The following is a 16615-nucleotide window of genomic DNA, read 5'->3' as shown; positions in this document are numbered from 1 at the left end:
AATAATATAGAGCATCTTTGGCTTAATTCATCGTTGCCTTCCCCATCAATCTCGTCAGGACAATATCCTTGGTAACCAAAGAGAGTCCAGAGAATGTGAACAATAATCTCGAAGATGTGTAACACTCACATTTGCAATTCTATTTTAAAATGACAAATGTCCCAAGGTCATAACACACCTGTAACGTAGTTCCAATTCCTTAATGCACATTCATGGAAACCGAACTGTACAAGGAGCTGCTATGCTCATTTGGCGGCAGCAGCAGCTCAAGTATATTACTTACACCAAACACTGCCTACAATTTTTGTAATCTTTTCTTTCTCTTTTCTTTCTTTCTTTCTTTTTTCTTTCTTTGTTTTTTTTTTTTTTTTTTGTTGGGATTTCATACAATGGCGCGCCTCACCAAAGGCCAATAACAGAATGTCTCCATATTCACAATTGCAAAACTGAGACATCTCGAGGTGTAGAATTTACTGAAATTTCCTGTTGCGGAGGTGGGCTAAATTGATCTTAGATGTGAGGGGACAACCAGCCGCTGCAAAGGCATGAGAGCGACTGCCAGCTCTGCAAATGAGGGGCGCAAGTTTGGATCACTGGAGAAAAGCACAACAAAGAGAGCCAGCCATCAGTGACTGATTTTGTGTTAATGAAGGGATGGCATTAGGAACTAATTTACAAATTTTCCTCTCAACTTACGTCTGCCAACATTCCCAAATTATCCTTGCAACCAGGGGATCAACTTCCTTCGGGATTTCAAGACGACGGTTCTGGAAACCAACTGCACCCACAACTTGCATAGGGTTCATCCCACTCCATGGCGATTTTAGCGTAGCAAGTTCCCAAAGAATCACTCCAAAGCTATATACATCACACCTGCACACTCAACAGAAGAAACAAATCACCTATTTAGTACAGTGGTCCAATAAATAAATTTATACATGACGCCAGAGCACCAGTGAAAACCTTTCTCCTACGCAACAGATGATAGAACTGTAGTTGGTTTTCCATTTATATGGTCATTTTTAAAGCTAGTTTTGTCCCAATGACTAATGCTGCAAGTAACAATTGGTATTCCCAAGTCCCAACTACAAGGGGGAATCCACACAGCATATATACAGTTAATTATAGTATGCAATTACATATATGTCACAGTTGGAGAAACCAATAGACTGCAATTTAGGCATCATTAAAGAAAAGATTGTTTTTTGAACCTAGAAAACATGACTCTAGATGATCCCTCTGTTTTAGGGGGGCAGTAATACTCAATCACGAGATAATTATTAGGTAGATTTGTCTGTGTCGTGTTTATTGGCCTAATCCATGGGCGATGTGTTGGACTCAAGACTACCTAATAATTTCTCCCTTTTTGAGGGGATAGTAATGCTCAATCATGAGATAATGCTGTTAATTATGGGTTCAAATTAATATTATCAACAATAATTTCAGTGCAAAGCAGGAGAAAATAGTTGTACTCAAATGGCTTCTCATGGAGCAGAGTTTCATAGGCTGTTCTACCATGCTCTTATCAATAAAACAGAGCATTGAAAAACTAGAAGAAATCGACCCAGCTTAGAGGTGGTGGAAGTGCAAGAAAGTTGGTAAATCTGAAAGCAGTAAAGAGGAAAAATCAACTCACTTCTCATTTGAGGGTTCATTACGGAGAACTTCAGGTGCCATCCACTCAGGCTAACAAATCAAAGACAACTCAATTAGAAATAATAGACAAACAATGCATCCACTCCCTTCAGCCATGAAAGCTATTTTTTCTGAATATTAGCTGGAAAATAAAATTCTCACCGTTCCTGCAGTTGATTTGGATGATAAAAAGGTGTTATGCTTCAAGCGTGAGAGCCCAAAATCAGAAACCTGCCAGGAAACCGCAAAATCAGTCAAAAACTACACCCAAAACTAATTCTAACTGCAGGCTATTATTTGCTTCTTCATGATTTGTATCTTCAACTTTTGAGCAACTTGTCACATATAGTCTCTTATAAAAAAAATGAACTGATTGAAGAAAACCCGAGTTCAACAAATAAACCATCACATTGGACTTTCTGGCCAAACACAAGCTGCAAGTGACAAGGCTGGGTAAACAAAAATCAGTGGGTGTGTACAGCTCATATGATCCTCCTTTAAACTAGCTAGCTATTAAGAACACCAAAAGACAGAATAAGATTTGAATAAAATTACTCAGAGAGCTTCTATGGTATTTTTCCTTCAATGACACCATTTAATATTAGATGTCTAAGAACTGTCATTGATAACTGTCATCTAAAATTACCCTTCAACCTCATCCTCTCTTTCACTTACCCTTGTTAGTGGTACCTTCTAATATTACATCACTTAATATTTATTTTTTTTAATTTTATTATAGTTGACCGACTGGTACACATGGTTTTTAACCTCCTAACAAACAATCTTAGAAATTATTTTTGCACCCTAAAAAATTACATGTAATAATTAATCTAACAGTTCACCCCCATTTTTTAAATTTGAACCAGTAGCCACCTACATGCGTGTCCAGTTTTTGCAGTACTAATTATTATGAAAAGAAAGATAAATCAGAACAACAAACAAAAGGAAGTCAGGTGACAATAAAGTTCCATACCTTGACAGTCCAGTTTTCATCAACCAAAAGATTTGGCGACTTCAAATCCCGATGAACTATTGTTGGTGTACTGGCATGCAAGCAGTTCATGCCCCTTGCCTGCAGTGCAAGAAGGGATTTGAAATCTAACAAAAGGGTGTAAAGTACAAATTTAAAAGAATAAATGGCTGATAATTCATACCACATCGAGAGCCATCTTTATTCTACGCTTCTCATCAATTTGACACTGAGGACGATGTAGAATACGGTATAAGCTTCCTCTGGAAAACCAAAATATTATTTAAGAAACTGTCAGCTGAAGCATACATAAGCATGTAACCAAGTATCAATACCCTACACATAGATGAAATCACAGAGATGGCTAGCATTCACTGTTGCTTCAAAAAAAGTTTATCACATTAAGATGAGACAACAAAATGAAGCACATAATTATATACCTTGGAAGAAACTCTGTGATGATAGACAGGTTTGGAGGTCGAGTAACAGCACCCATAAAAAGAACAACATTTGGATGACGCAATCTACGCATTATTCGAACCTTACATAACAGAACAGAAATCAAAGATTTGGTCAATGATTTTGAACTAAAAAGAAATGAATGTGATCTCTGGCACGCCCAGATTTCTTTAGATATGTGCATGTGCTGAATGACGAAGACAACTCAAATGACACTAAATCAATTTTTACAAGTCAAATATTTCCCAAGATCTTGATGGAAAAGAAAGTGGGAAATCAAACGATTATCAAGTGCTGTTAAATCCAACTTTAAGTACAACAGGACATGGCACTACCAAGAGAAGGTTATAGCCACATGCATGGCCATACAGGGCATTTACTATGTCAGTGCCATTATGTTTTGTATCTTTTGGTTTCATGTGGCTAAATGGTAACTGGAAATAGGTTTATTATATGAATATTAGGAAAGCTGAATTGTTGCTTACTTCTCTTTTGAATTCATCCAAAGCAGCACCTGAGAAATCCTGGTCTAAGAACTTCTTCACAGCAACCTCCTGTGATTTAACAACAATCCACCAGCTAGAAGATTAGAAATTACAAGTCTATTTCTCCCACCAAACTTCCAAAATTCAGCAAGCAAGCACTTATGCTAGTAATTAGTGTAACAGAACAATTAACCACTATATTTAGACATCAATGAAGAACGTTCTTCTCTAACCACATATCCAGGTTAATTTAAAACACATGTTTCGGTTTCAAGTCAATGTAGATTTTCAAAATTTGACCAACATTTATGGCACTACATTTATCTCCAGTTATCTTTCATGGTAAACTCCACAACAGCAACCCACTTGAGATAGTGCAAAGAGAGAATAATCAGAGAAAATAAACAATCAAATTTAGACATCAATTGATTAAGATAAAACCAGGATATCAAGAGAAAAATGAGACAGATTTTCCACATTTCTAATAAATAAATTTGAGCTACAATGACAATACAAAAGTAAAGAACAATTAAATGAAGAAAGTCAGGCTCACCGTGCCATTCCAATCAGCGTGATAGACCTCCCCATATGAACCTATTCACAAGAAAACATGTGAGAATAGATGCATATTTCATATTACACATTGGTTTTGTACGTGAGTGTGCATGTGCATGCTCACACACACACACACACATGTATGCACATGATTATGTAGAAGCAATTCAGAAATAGTGAATCCACGATCAATTCCAACACAATATGACCAGCCATTTGCATTACCTAGTCCAATCCTTTCACCAAAAACCAAATCTTCCCAGCAAATTTCATCACCTACATCTACGTCATCCAATATTCGATCAACCCTGTGAGTGCTGGAATCAACTGATGTGCTAGGACTTTCTGGACCCTTCAGCTTTAGATTGGTCCCCATAAATCTGTCATGTATGCACTTTCTACGGTCATGGAAACCAATTTCACTGTCTTCACTTTCTTTAACCGAGGCTTCCATGTCATTTTGCAAATTCTTTGCATCCCAGAGTTTTTCTTCAAAATTTGAGTTTACTTCCTCAACAGAAGGCAAACTGTAGCCTTGATTAGTATATGATGACAATTCTGAACTGGCACTGCTCGCAGAATTCCTGGTGTCACTTTCTCTATTGGATGTATTTAAATTACTGGATGACTTAAAACCCTGTGGATAAACTTTTTCAGACAAACTGGTGGAAGCTAAGGAGGAGTGATTATAATTATTAGGTTCCCGATTGATTCTAGGATAAAGGCCCTCCACATTATCATTATCTTTTCTTCTAGGCACCTCATTGTAAGCAAATCGATTCTTCCACATCAATGGTGCAGGTGGGCTGGGAACGGGGTTATTTTTCCGTCCTTGAAACTCATTAATTTTATTCTCTGCAGGTTTGTTGTGCATGAAACTTTTGCCAGTTCCCTTGATCTGGAATGGATTAAGATCTGCAAAAAGGTTTTTAGAATCCTCTGAGGTATTAGGAACATATGGAACTACATTAACATTCATCCGCAAACCATCACCAATTGCATGCACCCCACGAATCCCTTTGTATACAGAAGTCCCAAAGGCTGTGGAAGCTATATTACCAAGCTGATTTGTAGGAGCTGTTTTATTTGATACTCCAGAAGAACCAACACCAGCATTCTTACTTGAATCAGAGAAAGAAGGCAGGGATTCTGCATTTTCAGAACATAATATTCTATCCAAAGGCGAAATGCCATCCACTGAAGAGTTCTGACTAGTGCCTTCGCCAGTTAATGGTTTTGATCTAGCAAAAACCACTCCAGTTTCATTAGAGCGAGGAGCAGGGATCTTAAAGGTAGTGTCTTTTGCACTAGGAACATCAGCTGGTATAAGTGTACCGGGAGCTGCCATGAGATCAACCAAAAACTCTCTGAAGGCAGAAAAAATATAGTTACAAGTGAAAACACACATATTTTTCATCTACCATACACAGACAGGACACAGAAATGCAGGTGAGCATTTTTACAAGAACATGAAAGAATAGCTCCAGTGTCTCCAACAAAATCTGTGCATATGATGTTGCATTGATTTGACAAATTGGATTTTTAGTTATTTAACAGCAAGTAAGCAAAACTACACCTTTATAAACAGAAATGGCCATAAAAGAAATTGAAAAGAAGAAAACAATAAGTTGCACACAACAATTATAGCATAAACAAGGATTGATTGCGACAACCAGAAAGGACCCGTATATACACCCCTGCTTTTGTGTCTCTGCATTAATGAGGCATAGAGGACATGTACTTTTCCATGACCTTTCAAACAGGGATCCAAGCCTTTACATTGTGGGTCATACTTGGTCTGTAAAATCAAGTGACAAACTCAATTCTCTTAGTCTATACAAGCATGTCTTGCATTATTTCAAATGCTTATTACCAAAGCCTGACCCCCATTCCTAACTAAGAAAGCAACTAATGAACAGTCAACAAAAAATAGCAGGTTCCTCCTTGACCCAACCAGAGCAAAAGAAATTCATTCTAGTGAAACTGGTAGAGATTTTAAGAAAAATAGCACATGTACAAGGAAAATCTGCAATGTGTAACAAAACATTCCATCGATGTATAAGATGTGGCCATGGAAAAAAAAACATGTAATTTCTTCCACCAATTACTTCTAAACAGGATCCTGCAGTCAGCATTGTACATTAGGTACTTGAGGGGGTCCAACAATAATCCTCTTCCCAGTCAGTCAGTCTTATCAACTTACTTTCTATATCCCTGTAGCAGTTTGAAGTTTTCATTCAAAGAATGACTTCACTACAAAAGGTAGAAAGAGTTGATTACACATTGGACTAAAACCTAAACAGAAGCAGTATAGAATAAGAGAGAATAATACACTAAAAGAAACCTACTTGCATATGCAAAGAAGATGGTCATCTTGAGAATTAAAAACTATTGGCAGACACGGAAAAGATAAAGAATGAGCTAATAGATATAAAAACATACAGCAAGGACAAGCCACAACCTTTCATCCTCTAACTTTATTATATTGACAGCATCGTCCTCAATGCCAGTGTAATGACTACCTTTCACCAGTCGACAAGGTAACTTAATGGTATCAGCCAACACCTAGATCCAGGCAAACAAAAATTATGAATATAGCAATTCCAAGCAGCCTAACTTAAAATATACAAGATTGCTGCAACAACAAAACCCTCAGGCAGTCACTAATGGAAGTATGATGCTGACCTTGAAAAGCAACGCTCGATGTCGAGACAGACCAATATTTATGGACCCAATAGGCAAAACACTAGTTTGAAGAGAAGTTCTTAACTCTGTGCTTCTGTCCATCCACTTTGCCAAAATCAAGTTGGCATCCTTTACTGGGCCACCCATGTGTCCTGTAACAAGTTCAGCCAGCTGCTGCACCAAAATAGTAACATCGGTTGCAAGCCAGTCTAATGCAATACATTGTGCAATTTGCATCAGCTCTTCCAAGGCAGGATCAACTTTTCGATTAACTATTACTGCTTCAAAACCAGAACCGCCAGCATTTGTTTCTAGGTCCATGAGGGATGGCATTTTTCCTTGAACTGCTGAGCTTGTGCAGAACACATCATAGAAACCATCCATCACTCTCTCCCCATAATCAAGAACGTTATATTCCTGGTGAAGCAATCCAACTCGGATCAAGGGAAATAAAACTAGGAAAGCATTATTTGATAGCACACATTCACAGAAACCTTAAATGAAGCTGGAAAAGTTCCAGGTGTGCCGCACATTTATCATTTATGAAGCGCCTACACAACCTTCATCAACTACATCATGTATATCAAGATTATTGTAAACGAAACTCGTTCCTTTGCCAATTTTCACTTTCCATGAGATATCTTCAAAATCCATTGACCTTAAGAAGGCTCTAATGTGAAATGTCCCAGGGTGTAGCTTAGCATGAAGTTTTTTTATGTTTTGCACACAGCATTATAGCTAATTTAATAGAACCAACTTATTTTATATTTAACAGAACCAAAATTTTATAGTTGCTAACAACATCTCTGGGAGGATTGCTTCAGCTGACCATCCAACACGAGTTTATCTCTAACTACCACCAAACTTGGACTTTTTGGCCAGATAAGTTTTGACATATAGTTTGATAGATGAGTTACATCAATTTAAAGTTCATTAACTCAAAGTTTTTGCATGTTTTGAATCAATGTATGCCCAAGTTATTACAAACTAATGGTTGTTAAAAAAAAACAACCAGAAAGTCTTAAAGCAATTTTCCTTGACACTTCAATCCAACATAATGTGCACATAAACAGCAAGAAAACTGGCAAACAGGAAAACATTATGGTCAAGCCTTACATACTACAAAATGAACATGTAGGAAAATCATGCACATTTTATCCAACTAGATTTTCCGTAGCTTAACAGTAAACTAAACAAAACTTTGTCATGCAACCTTAAAAATAAATTCCTCTGCACAAACACTCGCGATCAATAACCAAAACCAAAATAAAACACTCAACTTCAAACTCATTCTCAACAATTCATGGTATCCAAAACTGACTGAGCACTTGACCTCCAAAATTCAGACACTTCAATCTTTCTTCCCACAAATTTAATAACCCCAAAGTTCATGCACTACAATTCACCACATCAAAGACTAAAAAACAGCTCAAATCGACTGAATTTCCCTAATTCAGCTAAATTTGACACAGTAACTTACAATAAGCAGAAACAATTTAGCAACTCCCAAGCTCATCCACTATAGTTATCCGGATTGACGACCTAAAAAATGCTCAAATTGACTAGATTTCCTTAATTCAACTAAACTCGGAACTAAATTACTTACAATAACCGAACTCGATAATAACATTTAATTTATCTTCATTTTCCCTTAATTGATCACTAAATTACACATATTCCAAACACTGAAACTCATTAACCAAAAACTAGTTCAACCACAAAAAAAGAAGCAATTAAAACCCTAATTCAACTCCATCCACTAAAACTTAAATTAAAGAAACAAGGAAAGGAAGCAATTAAAACCCTAATTCAACCTCATTCACTAAAAAATAAATTAAAGAAACAAGAAAATCAAGAACTTATTATTAAAAATGAACTCACCCAATAATACCTCGACAAATCCTCCACTTTTCCCTCTCCTTTCTCTCTGTCCACATCAATCCGATTATTCCCTCCTCCTAAACTCAACAACGTCGCGGCACGTATCTGATCCTTCTCCGGATCATCTCTAAACTCCGAATTCGACGCGCTAATCGCCAACGCTAATTGCACCTGAAAGTCCTCCTCCGACGCAAAGTAATCCGTCCGATTACCAAACGCCAACGGTTGCGCTGTCGTCGCCGGTGAAGGCGATGTTGATGGAGGGTTCGCCGGTGAATTTCCCGTTCCGGCAGCTAGGTGATCGGAGGAACATGATGGTGGCGGTGGTGGAGGTGTCGATGCGCTCGTGGCGGTGTCGTTACTTGTTCGATTTGGTGATGACTCGTTGTTGCTTCCTATGTGTAACTTCTTGAAAATGTGCTTCATACTCTCTGTCTACTGTTTAGCTCTCTCTCTTTCGCTCTGTTTTCTATTTCTTTGTGTTTGGCTAAAACTTTCCTTCACTTTCTTTGTATTTTTCTATCTTCAAATTTCTCTCGTCTTGCTTTAATTTTTTATATTTAGTTTATTTGGGAATCAAGACTTGACAGAGACTTTTCGAGGCTAGGAAAAGTCGAGTTTGCTTACTCGAGGGAGGGAAAGCTTAATGAATTGGTCTCACGATGGCTGGTACTAGAAAGGGTATGGAGTTTCTTTTAATTACTAGGTTTTGCCATTCGGATAATGTGAACTTAGTGCTTTTTATAATGATTTTTTTTCTATTTCAATTCTCATTCTCTTAAAAACCTAAGAATAAATTACACTGTTTTTTTTTTCAAAGTAATCTTTAAAAGGTATAACGAGCTCGTCTAATGATGTGATTAGACTATTTATTAATATTTTTTTAAATCCTAGCTTAATTTCCATTCTTTTATAAATAAAAAATACATTAGAAAAACCCTAAATAGTATATCTCAATTAGTCAGACTCTATGTTTGTTTTCTAGAGGTCACAAGTTCGAGTCCTACAAATCTCGAGGCTACTGGAGATGTAGATGGTTGTTAACTTCAGGATTTGTGGAATTAGTCGAGATACACACAAGCTGGCTCGAACACTCATATTAATTAAAAAAATACGTTAGAGACCTTACTATATAGAATTATAGATATAAACTAGCTTTCGCATCTGCGCTTCGCTGCGAGGCTATGCTTAAATTATATGACTGAAATAATCTAATTAAAAATTAAAAAAATATAAATGTTTTTAAAAAAATATGCTATTTTTTTAAACTCAAAACACTCTATTTAAAAAAATGAAGAAGTTCAATTCTCATAAAATTATATGACGTAATTAAGATAAATGAAATTAAAAAAAAAAAACAATTCTAATAATATAAAATAATTTAAAAAAATAAAAATTCAAAAAATAAAAATAAAAATTACTATTACAATTATTATTAATAAATAATATCATTACTATTATTGTTATTATTATTGTTTTCACCGGAGCAAATAGTGCTCGGGTTGTAGAGAGGGATTGGCCAATGGCCAACCAGCAGGGTTACACCTGCAATAGAGAAGTAGGAAACAGACAGACAGCAAAGACAACAGAGAGAGGAAGAAACGCTGCTTTGTCATAACGCAGATCCTCTCCTAACTGGTGGGATTAAGGGTGTAAGAGCCATGACTGGGCACGAATCAGAGAACGAGGGAGGCGAAAAAAAGAGGAAATCCCTTGTGAAATCGACAACAGTAAGAATGCTCTCTCTGTTCACATTGTTGCTATCAACTTTCCTCCATGTTGATGTGACTTGCACCGAAAGTGTTTTAATTTTTCTTTTTCCTTTTCTTTTTTTTTTGGAAGGAGTGAATAGAAAATATATTTTTCATTCTTCAACTCTTAATGTTTTTTATCTATAAAAACAAAAAGATTTTTATTTTAAACATATATATTTTATGAATAAGAGTGTTTAAGAATGTGGTAGTATTTATTATTTAAAGTGTTTTTTACTTGAAAATATATTAAAATAATATTTTTTATTTTTAAAAAATTTATTTTTAAAATTAGCACATTAAAACGACTAAAAAAACATAAAAAAATTAATTTTTAATAAAAAAAACAGATTAAATCACCCAGCCAAACATGCACACTTGAAATCCATTTGTAGAAGCATGTGGACTCTTGAGAAATATAAAAATACAGGTTAAATTAAAAATATTTTAAAAATTAACCTTAAATACTGCTATAACTTAAAACTTTAGAGGGTATGAATGCATGAAAAAAAAGCTTTAACATATGTCTTGACTCTTGAGATTGTCGGCATTTTTTTCCTAATATAATAGTGTTATTTTAGAATAAATGCCATTTATTGATCAATTATAATAAATAACAAGTAAAATAAAAGAGGAACTAAAATAAAACTTACCAGATACGTCTTGCCATTTTGAGCCCGTTTGGGAACGCGGCCGCGGCGGTGTTTCCAAAAAATTTGAAATTTTTTTTTAAAAAAAAAATTAATATGGTTTGTACGTTTTGAATCGTTTTGATGTGCTGATGTCAAAAATAATTTTTAAAAAATAAAAAAACATCATTGGCATGTATTTTGACATGAAAAGTTATTTGAAAAGCACCCGCAACCACACTGCCAAACACGCTCTTTGTCATTCGATAAGTAATGTTGCGAGAGCATTAAAGGGGCATGAAGTTTATATTAATTACCAATATTGTCATTCAAAGTTAGATGTGGTCGCCTGGACGGAGACAAACCGGCGAAGCGTTAACGCGGGATGAGAAATGAGAAGACGACGGGGCGTGTAAGTGGGCAGGTAGTAGAGCTAGGTGAGAGAGGCCTTGCCATTTTTGCGAAATTGGAATTTGTTAGTCTTTTTTTATCGGGCTATTTAATTATTAAGAATATATTTATTTTTATATTTTAAAAATTATTAAGAGCAAATTCTTTGATTTCAGTAGATCATTTATTAAATAATTATTTGACGTCTATTGGTGACATGAAAGGTCGGTGACGAGAGACATAAAACAACAAACAAATCATACTAGAAGAGTTCAAGATCCAAATTCTTCTAGAGACAAAACACAAGGGTGGCTTCCCCCTTTTTGTCATGGCATCGACACGCCCTTATTTGAAAAAGCTCACAGCACCGCCATGGTTTTTAACTAGTTTGCCGTATTTTTTATTCAAATAACATTAATTTGGTGTCCCAACTAATACTTTTGGGAACGCGGTATAAACTGTATTTTTAAAAAATTAAATAAAATTTAATATATTTTATATGTTTTATATTATTTTAATTTGTTGATGTCATAAATAATTTTTAAAAAATAAAAAAATATTATTGACACGCATTTCAGCATGAAAAGTTATTTGAAAAACAACCATAACTATACTGCCAAATACTCCAAAAATCACTATTCAAGAGAATTTAGTTTGCTGAAAAAAAAAAGGTTTAAATTGGAAAAATACCCTAGCTCTTTTTTTTTTTTTTTACCAACAAAGATATCATATATTAAACAAAAAAATATACATTTTTCATATACACCACAAAGCGTATTTTTCCGATTTCTATAGCCAAAAACAAATTATTCATGTCAAGAATAAAAACTTAGTAAAAATCATGTTTTTTTAGCTTTTAAAAATGTAATTTGTACTTAAAACATATTATATCTTTAAAAAAAAATATCATATTTCCAAGCCAAACATACTCTTGAATTCTAAGATTTGGTGTTCAAAATTACAAGGTTTTATGTGACATTTGAACACTCTCGATGCATAAAATAAATAAATAAATAAAGATAGAAAAACATATTTTTATTTCAAATATATTTTCAATTCAAAACTGTTTTATAAATCTATTTTAAATCTAAGTATCTCTAATTAATTAAACACGTCAATCTTATCCTTTCTATAACCACAACCTTAGTATTAGTTTAAGAAGACCGAAATATATAAACTTATTAGAGAACTCAAAATCATCCTGTTTCATTTTTCTTTGGTGGATAATAATTCAATGGAGGTAAGATCCATGCACACTTGTCTTGAATTTCTTCCATCTCGTAACTTACTCCCTCAAGAATCTAAAACCTCGTGTAAAATCATGAAAAACTGGCACGAGACAAGGAAAAAACGATTTTGTCATTCTAGTCTTCTAGATGTGGAGATTGTTCGACAGAGTCCTAATCAGTTTGAATAAAAAAGAGGCCATGAAGAACCGATCTAGCTAGCCGGGTAGTTTTCCGTTTACATGACAATGGCTGGGCTGCCTTATTTTAATCGCATTTTGACATGTGTTGTTTTTTTAAATAAAATAAAATAAAAAATTTATACCTTTTCTGTGTTTTTGATGTTCTTGTGTTTTGTCTAATACCACTAAATTAAATGACACATGCTAAAAAATAATTATGTACACGGATAAAATCTATAGAAAATTAAGAATATGAGAGAGTATAACTTGTCAGTTCAAAATCATTAGCATTTTTTATCTGATAAAAGGAAATAGAATTTCAAAAAAAAGAATAAAATAAACAAGTTAGGGATAAATCCAAGCGATTTCTTCATAGGCGTTTGCCCCGATTGAATCGAGAGATCGAATTGATTATAGAAACATGAGTTTAATTCGTTGATTTATTAGTGAACAAGGAAAAATATATATTATCTAGATAGGTGGTGGATAAAATCTATAGAAAATTAGAAAACACAACCTTGATGGTTTAAGTTTGTGTTTGTTTTTGTGGTTGGTTGTGTACGTGTTTTTAAAAATTTTGAATTTTTTAATTTAAAATTATTTTTTTAAATTTTAGATTATTTTAATGTATTGATGTTAAAATTAAAATTTAAAAAATATTTAGTTTAATATATTTTTAAATAAAAAATATTTTAAAAAACAATTATTATTATAATATCAAATACTATTATCTAAGAATAATACTTGAAAAGCAATCTTCCTTGAAAAACATTTATTTACTACAGCTTTATATATCTCCGGTTTTTGCAGTGCCATATGATTTTGGATGATAAAAAAATACATTTTTAATATATTTCTTTTTATAGAAATTAGGTAATTGAAGTGTTCGGTTCAATGAAAAAAAAAAGAAAATTTATTTCATTTAAAAGGCTTAAGTTGGAAACTTAACCTAGGCTAGAAGAGAAAGGATACGTTTGGAAACGCGGTTGCGGTTGTGTTTTTAAAAAAATTGAATTTTTTTTTTGCTAAAATTTAATATGGTTTGTATGTTTTGGATCGTTTTGATATGCTGATGTCAAAAATAATTTTTAAAAAATGAAAAAAATATCATTGACATGTATTTTGGCACAAAAAGTTATTTAAAAAGCACCCACAACTACACTGCCAAACACGCTCAAAATGAATCAAATTCTAGATTAAGCTCAACAATGGCAACAAATCCGGCCCAACCCAAGAAAATTAAACAAAGAAAACATCACACAATAAATATATAGCTTTGATTTATCAAGGAGTGATTGCAAATTCCAAGTTTTAACAAAAAAAAATTAAAAATTAATCATTTTGATTAATTCCGAGTAGAGATGGGAGGCTAATTTAACACAACCCTCCAACCCCATCACTGTATCCTCACCCACACACCAGAACTAGGTATACCAGAATGCACAACAAACAGCATATAGTACCCTGGTGGAGCAATCTCAGCTGACGATGGCCCAAAAACACTCGAAGTATATGATGATGTATCATCATATATAATGTCATCAATCTTCAGCACCACCATCCTTTGATTCATGGAAAATGAGTGTGTAGTAAAAGATGGCGCAACTATTCTTACTGATAATACGCTTTGTGTTAAATACTCTTCCACAAAGAAACTCACCAAAAATCTCTGCCCACGACTTATAGTCTCATCTACGGACAAGATCACAGGTCTTACTGATGCGTAATCAGTTGATAAATAGGGTGGTGAAATGGTCTCCAGGCTTAAGTCTGTTGGGTACACTACGTTGGTGAAGTTATAGTAAACATGAGGGTTGCCGCCACCAACAAGAACACGGCCATCAGCGAGGAGAATTGCAGCTGAATGATACATTCTTGGACGTGGTGATGGTGCCATGACTGAGAACCGCTGGTCAGACGGATGGGATGGATGGTAGATGACTGGTCTTGTTGCTGGCAGGCGTCCAAGTTCCCATCCAGCAGTGCCTAATTGAACACCGTTGATTACAATAACATCGCCAGTCGGAAGAAGTAGCATATCGCCCATTGCTCGTGGAATCGGCATGGTTTCCTTGACCCAGCTCGCGTTTTGATCTGTGACCCTGAGTCGTCCACATGTGGGAGTCGCACGAACAAAGGTTCCACGTGCCGCTAGCTGGAATGCACCACTTGGTGCACCTCCACAAACCAAAACTTCAGGGTCAATTCTGTATTCATTCTCATCTAAAGGCAAGAGAACTGATGATCCAGTACTAGGATAATTTCGAGGGTCGCCTCCTGGGATGCTGGGAAACTCTCGAACCACACGGTTCTGATTGTAATCAAACAATATTGATCTTGTATTAGCAAAGATGAACAAGTTCCCATCTGGTAAGAGGTGGACGAACGGATAGAGATTGTTCTCAACATCACCCTCCCTAGTTTCCCTTAGAAAACTGAGCTGAAAAGTTCGACGAGGAGAAGAGCGAGGAAAGAACTCGTAGTTAAATTCCCTACGACCGCCAATAATGATAATTCGACCATCAGGCAAGATTTGATTAGTTGCATACCATCTTCTTCTTGATAAATACTTCGGGAACTCAACCCAATCACACGAGTCATTTGTACATGGAGTAAACATGCGTGTTACATTGTCACCATCATGGAAACCCCCAGTTTGGACTTGGGTTCCATTGGGTAGAACTGCCCCAGAAGAGCACCAAGTGTCTGTTTGGATCATTAGGGGACGGTAGGTGTCAGTGATAGTATCGTAAAGGATGGAGTGTGCAGTGCAATCTATTTTAAGGGCGTCGTCGTAGGGGTCAGCACGGCAGAGGCCACCGGGGAGGGAGGTGTTGGAGGGGCCAAAATCTGTGCGATCATAAATTACAACTTTGTTGTCATGCATAAGTTGCATGTGCATAGCTGAGATGCCTACACTTTCAGACAAAAGATCCCACCTCCCATGGCTGCCATCAGATGAAGGTGTGGTCTGGGATATGACTACTGAAGGGTAAAAGATGAAGAAAGAGGGTGAAAGTAGGAGGAATTTGATCATGTTAATAGACATTGTGGTTGGAATGGCTCTGGTTGACACTACAGTGTGAAGTAAGACAGGAAGTAGTTGCAATGGAGTTGATCAAAGTGAGCTATACACTAACTAACCTTGTATGCTAATTACTTTTGCACCAAGAACAGGGAATTAACAAAGGAAAATAATCTGGGGACGGCCTCACGAGTCGCACGAACCAAGAGGGTGTGTGTCTTGAATGGTATGGCCAAGAACTGTGTTATTTGCATGTATCAAATTTGTCTATACCAAAAGAAATCGGCCTCATTTCCTACACAAGCTAGGATTGATCGATTCCTTTTTATTCTTAATTATATATGATCATTGTTACTAGCCGTTGTTAATTATATGGCTGTTACTAGCTGTTATGAGGTTATTGTAAAATCTAATTTTTTAACTAGATGAGTGGCTCGCCTTCCTTACCAGCCGAGTTGATTTCTTTTGTAATTTTAAAAAATAATGTTAAAGCATTACCAATATATTTTTAAGCAAATCTTAATGCTAAAAGATGAAGAGAAATTAAAAAGTAAAAAAATCTCAACCAATGAGAGTTAGTATGATAAATTTGTAACTCAAGTTATGAAGTTAGGACATCCTCATCGAAAGCATATAGAAAACAAAAACTCAATATTTTAAAAACTCAAAGTCAAAGGCAAAAATCAAGAAAAATATATATATATATATATATATATATATATATATATATATAAAGTTTTAA

General features: G+C 35.1%; 2 protein-coding genes across 3 annotated transcripts; both read right to left on the bottom strand.

Moving 5' to 3' along the window:
* Positions 1-115: 115 nt before the first annotated feature.
* On the bottom strand, positions 116-9288 carry LOC133694542 (serine/threonine-protein kinase EDR1-like). 2 transcript variants are annotated; one of them, XM_062116084.1, is made up of 13 exons: positions 8671-9287; positions 6790-7206; positions 6566-6669; positions 4330-5471; positions 4103-4143; positions 3550-3618; positions 3046-3146; positions 2790-2868; positions 2609-2707; positions 1798-1866; positions 1637-1686; positions 697-873; positions 116-593 (listed from the first exon to the last, which is right to left on the bottom strand). In XM_062116084.1, exons 1-13 carry the CDS (start codon positions 9094-9096, stop codon positions 500-502), a joined length of 2868 nt encoding a protein of 955 aa, XP_061972068.1. In that variant the 5' UTR covers positions 9097-9287; the 3' UTR covers positions 116-499. The 2 variants fall into 2 exon arrangements, with proteins under 2 accessions (XP_061972068.1, XP_061972069.1); XM_062116085.1 differs by lacking the exon at positions 116-593 and having other exon boundaries at positions 732-880; positions 8671-9288.
* A 4956-nt stretch (positions 9289-14244) lies between these two features.
* LOC133693549 (aldehyde oxidase GLOX-like) lies at positions 14245-15897 on the bottom strand. The gene has a single exon (XM_062114781.1). The coding sequence runs from the start codon at positions 15895-15897 to the stop codon at positions 14245-14247; it is 1653 nt and encodes a 550-aa protein (XP_061970765.1).
* Between the last annotated feature and the right edge of the window lie 718 nt (positions 15898-16615).

The sequence above is a fragment of the Populus nigra genome, chromosome 5, assembly GCF_951802175.1.
Source record: "Populus nigra chromosome 5, ddPopNigr1.1, whole genome shotgun sequence".
Lineage (NCBI taxonomy): Eukaryota > Viridiplantae > Streptophyta > Magnoliopsida > Malpighiales > Salicaceae > Populus > Populus nigra.
This window is presented reverse-complemented; position numbering and strand designations above follow the sequence as displayed.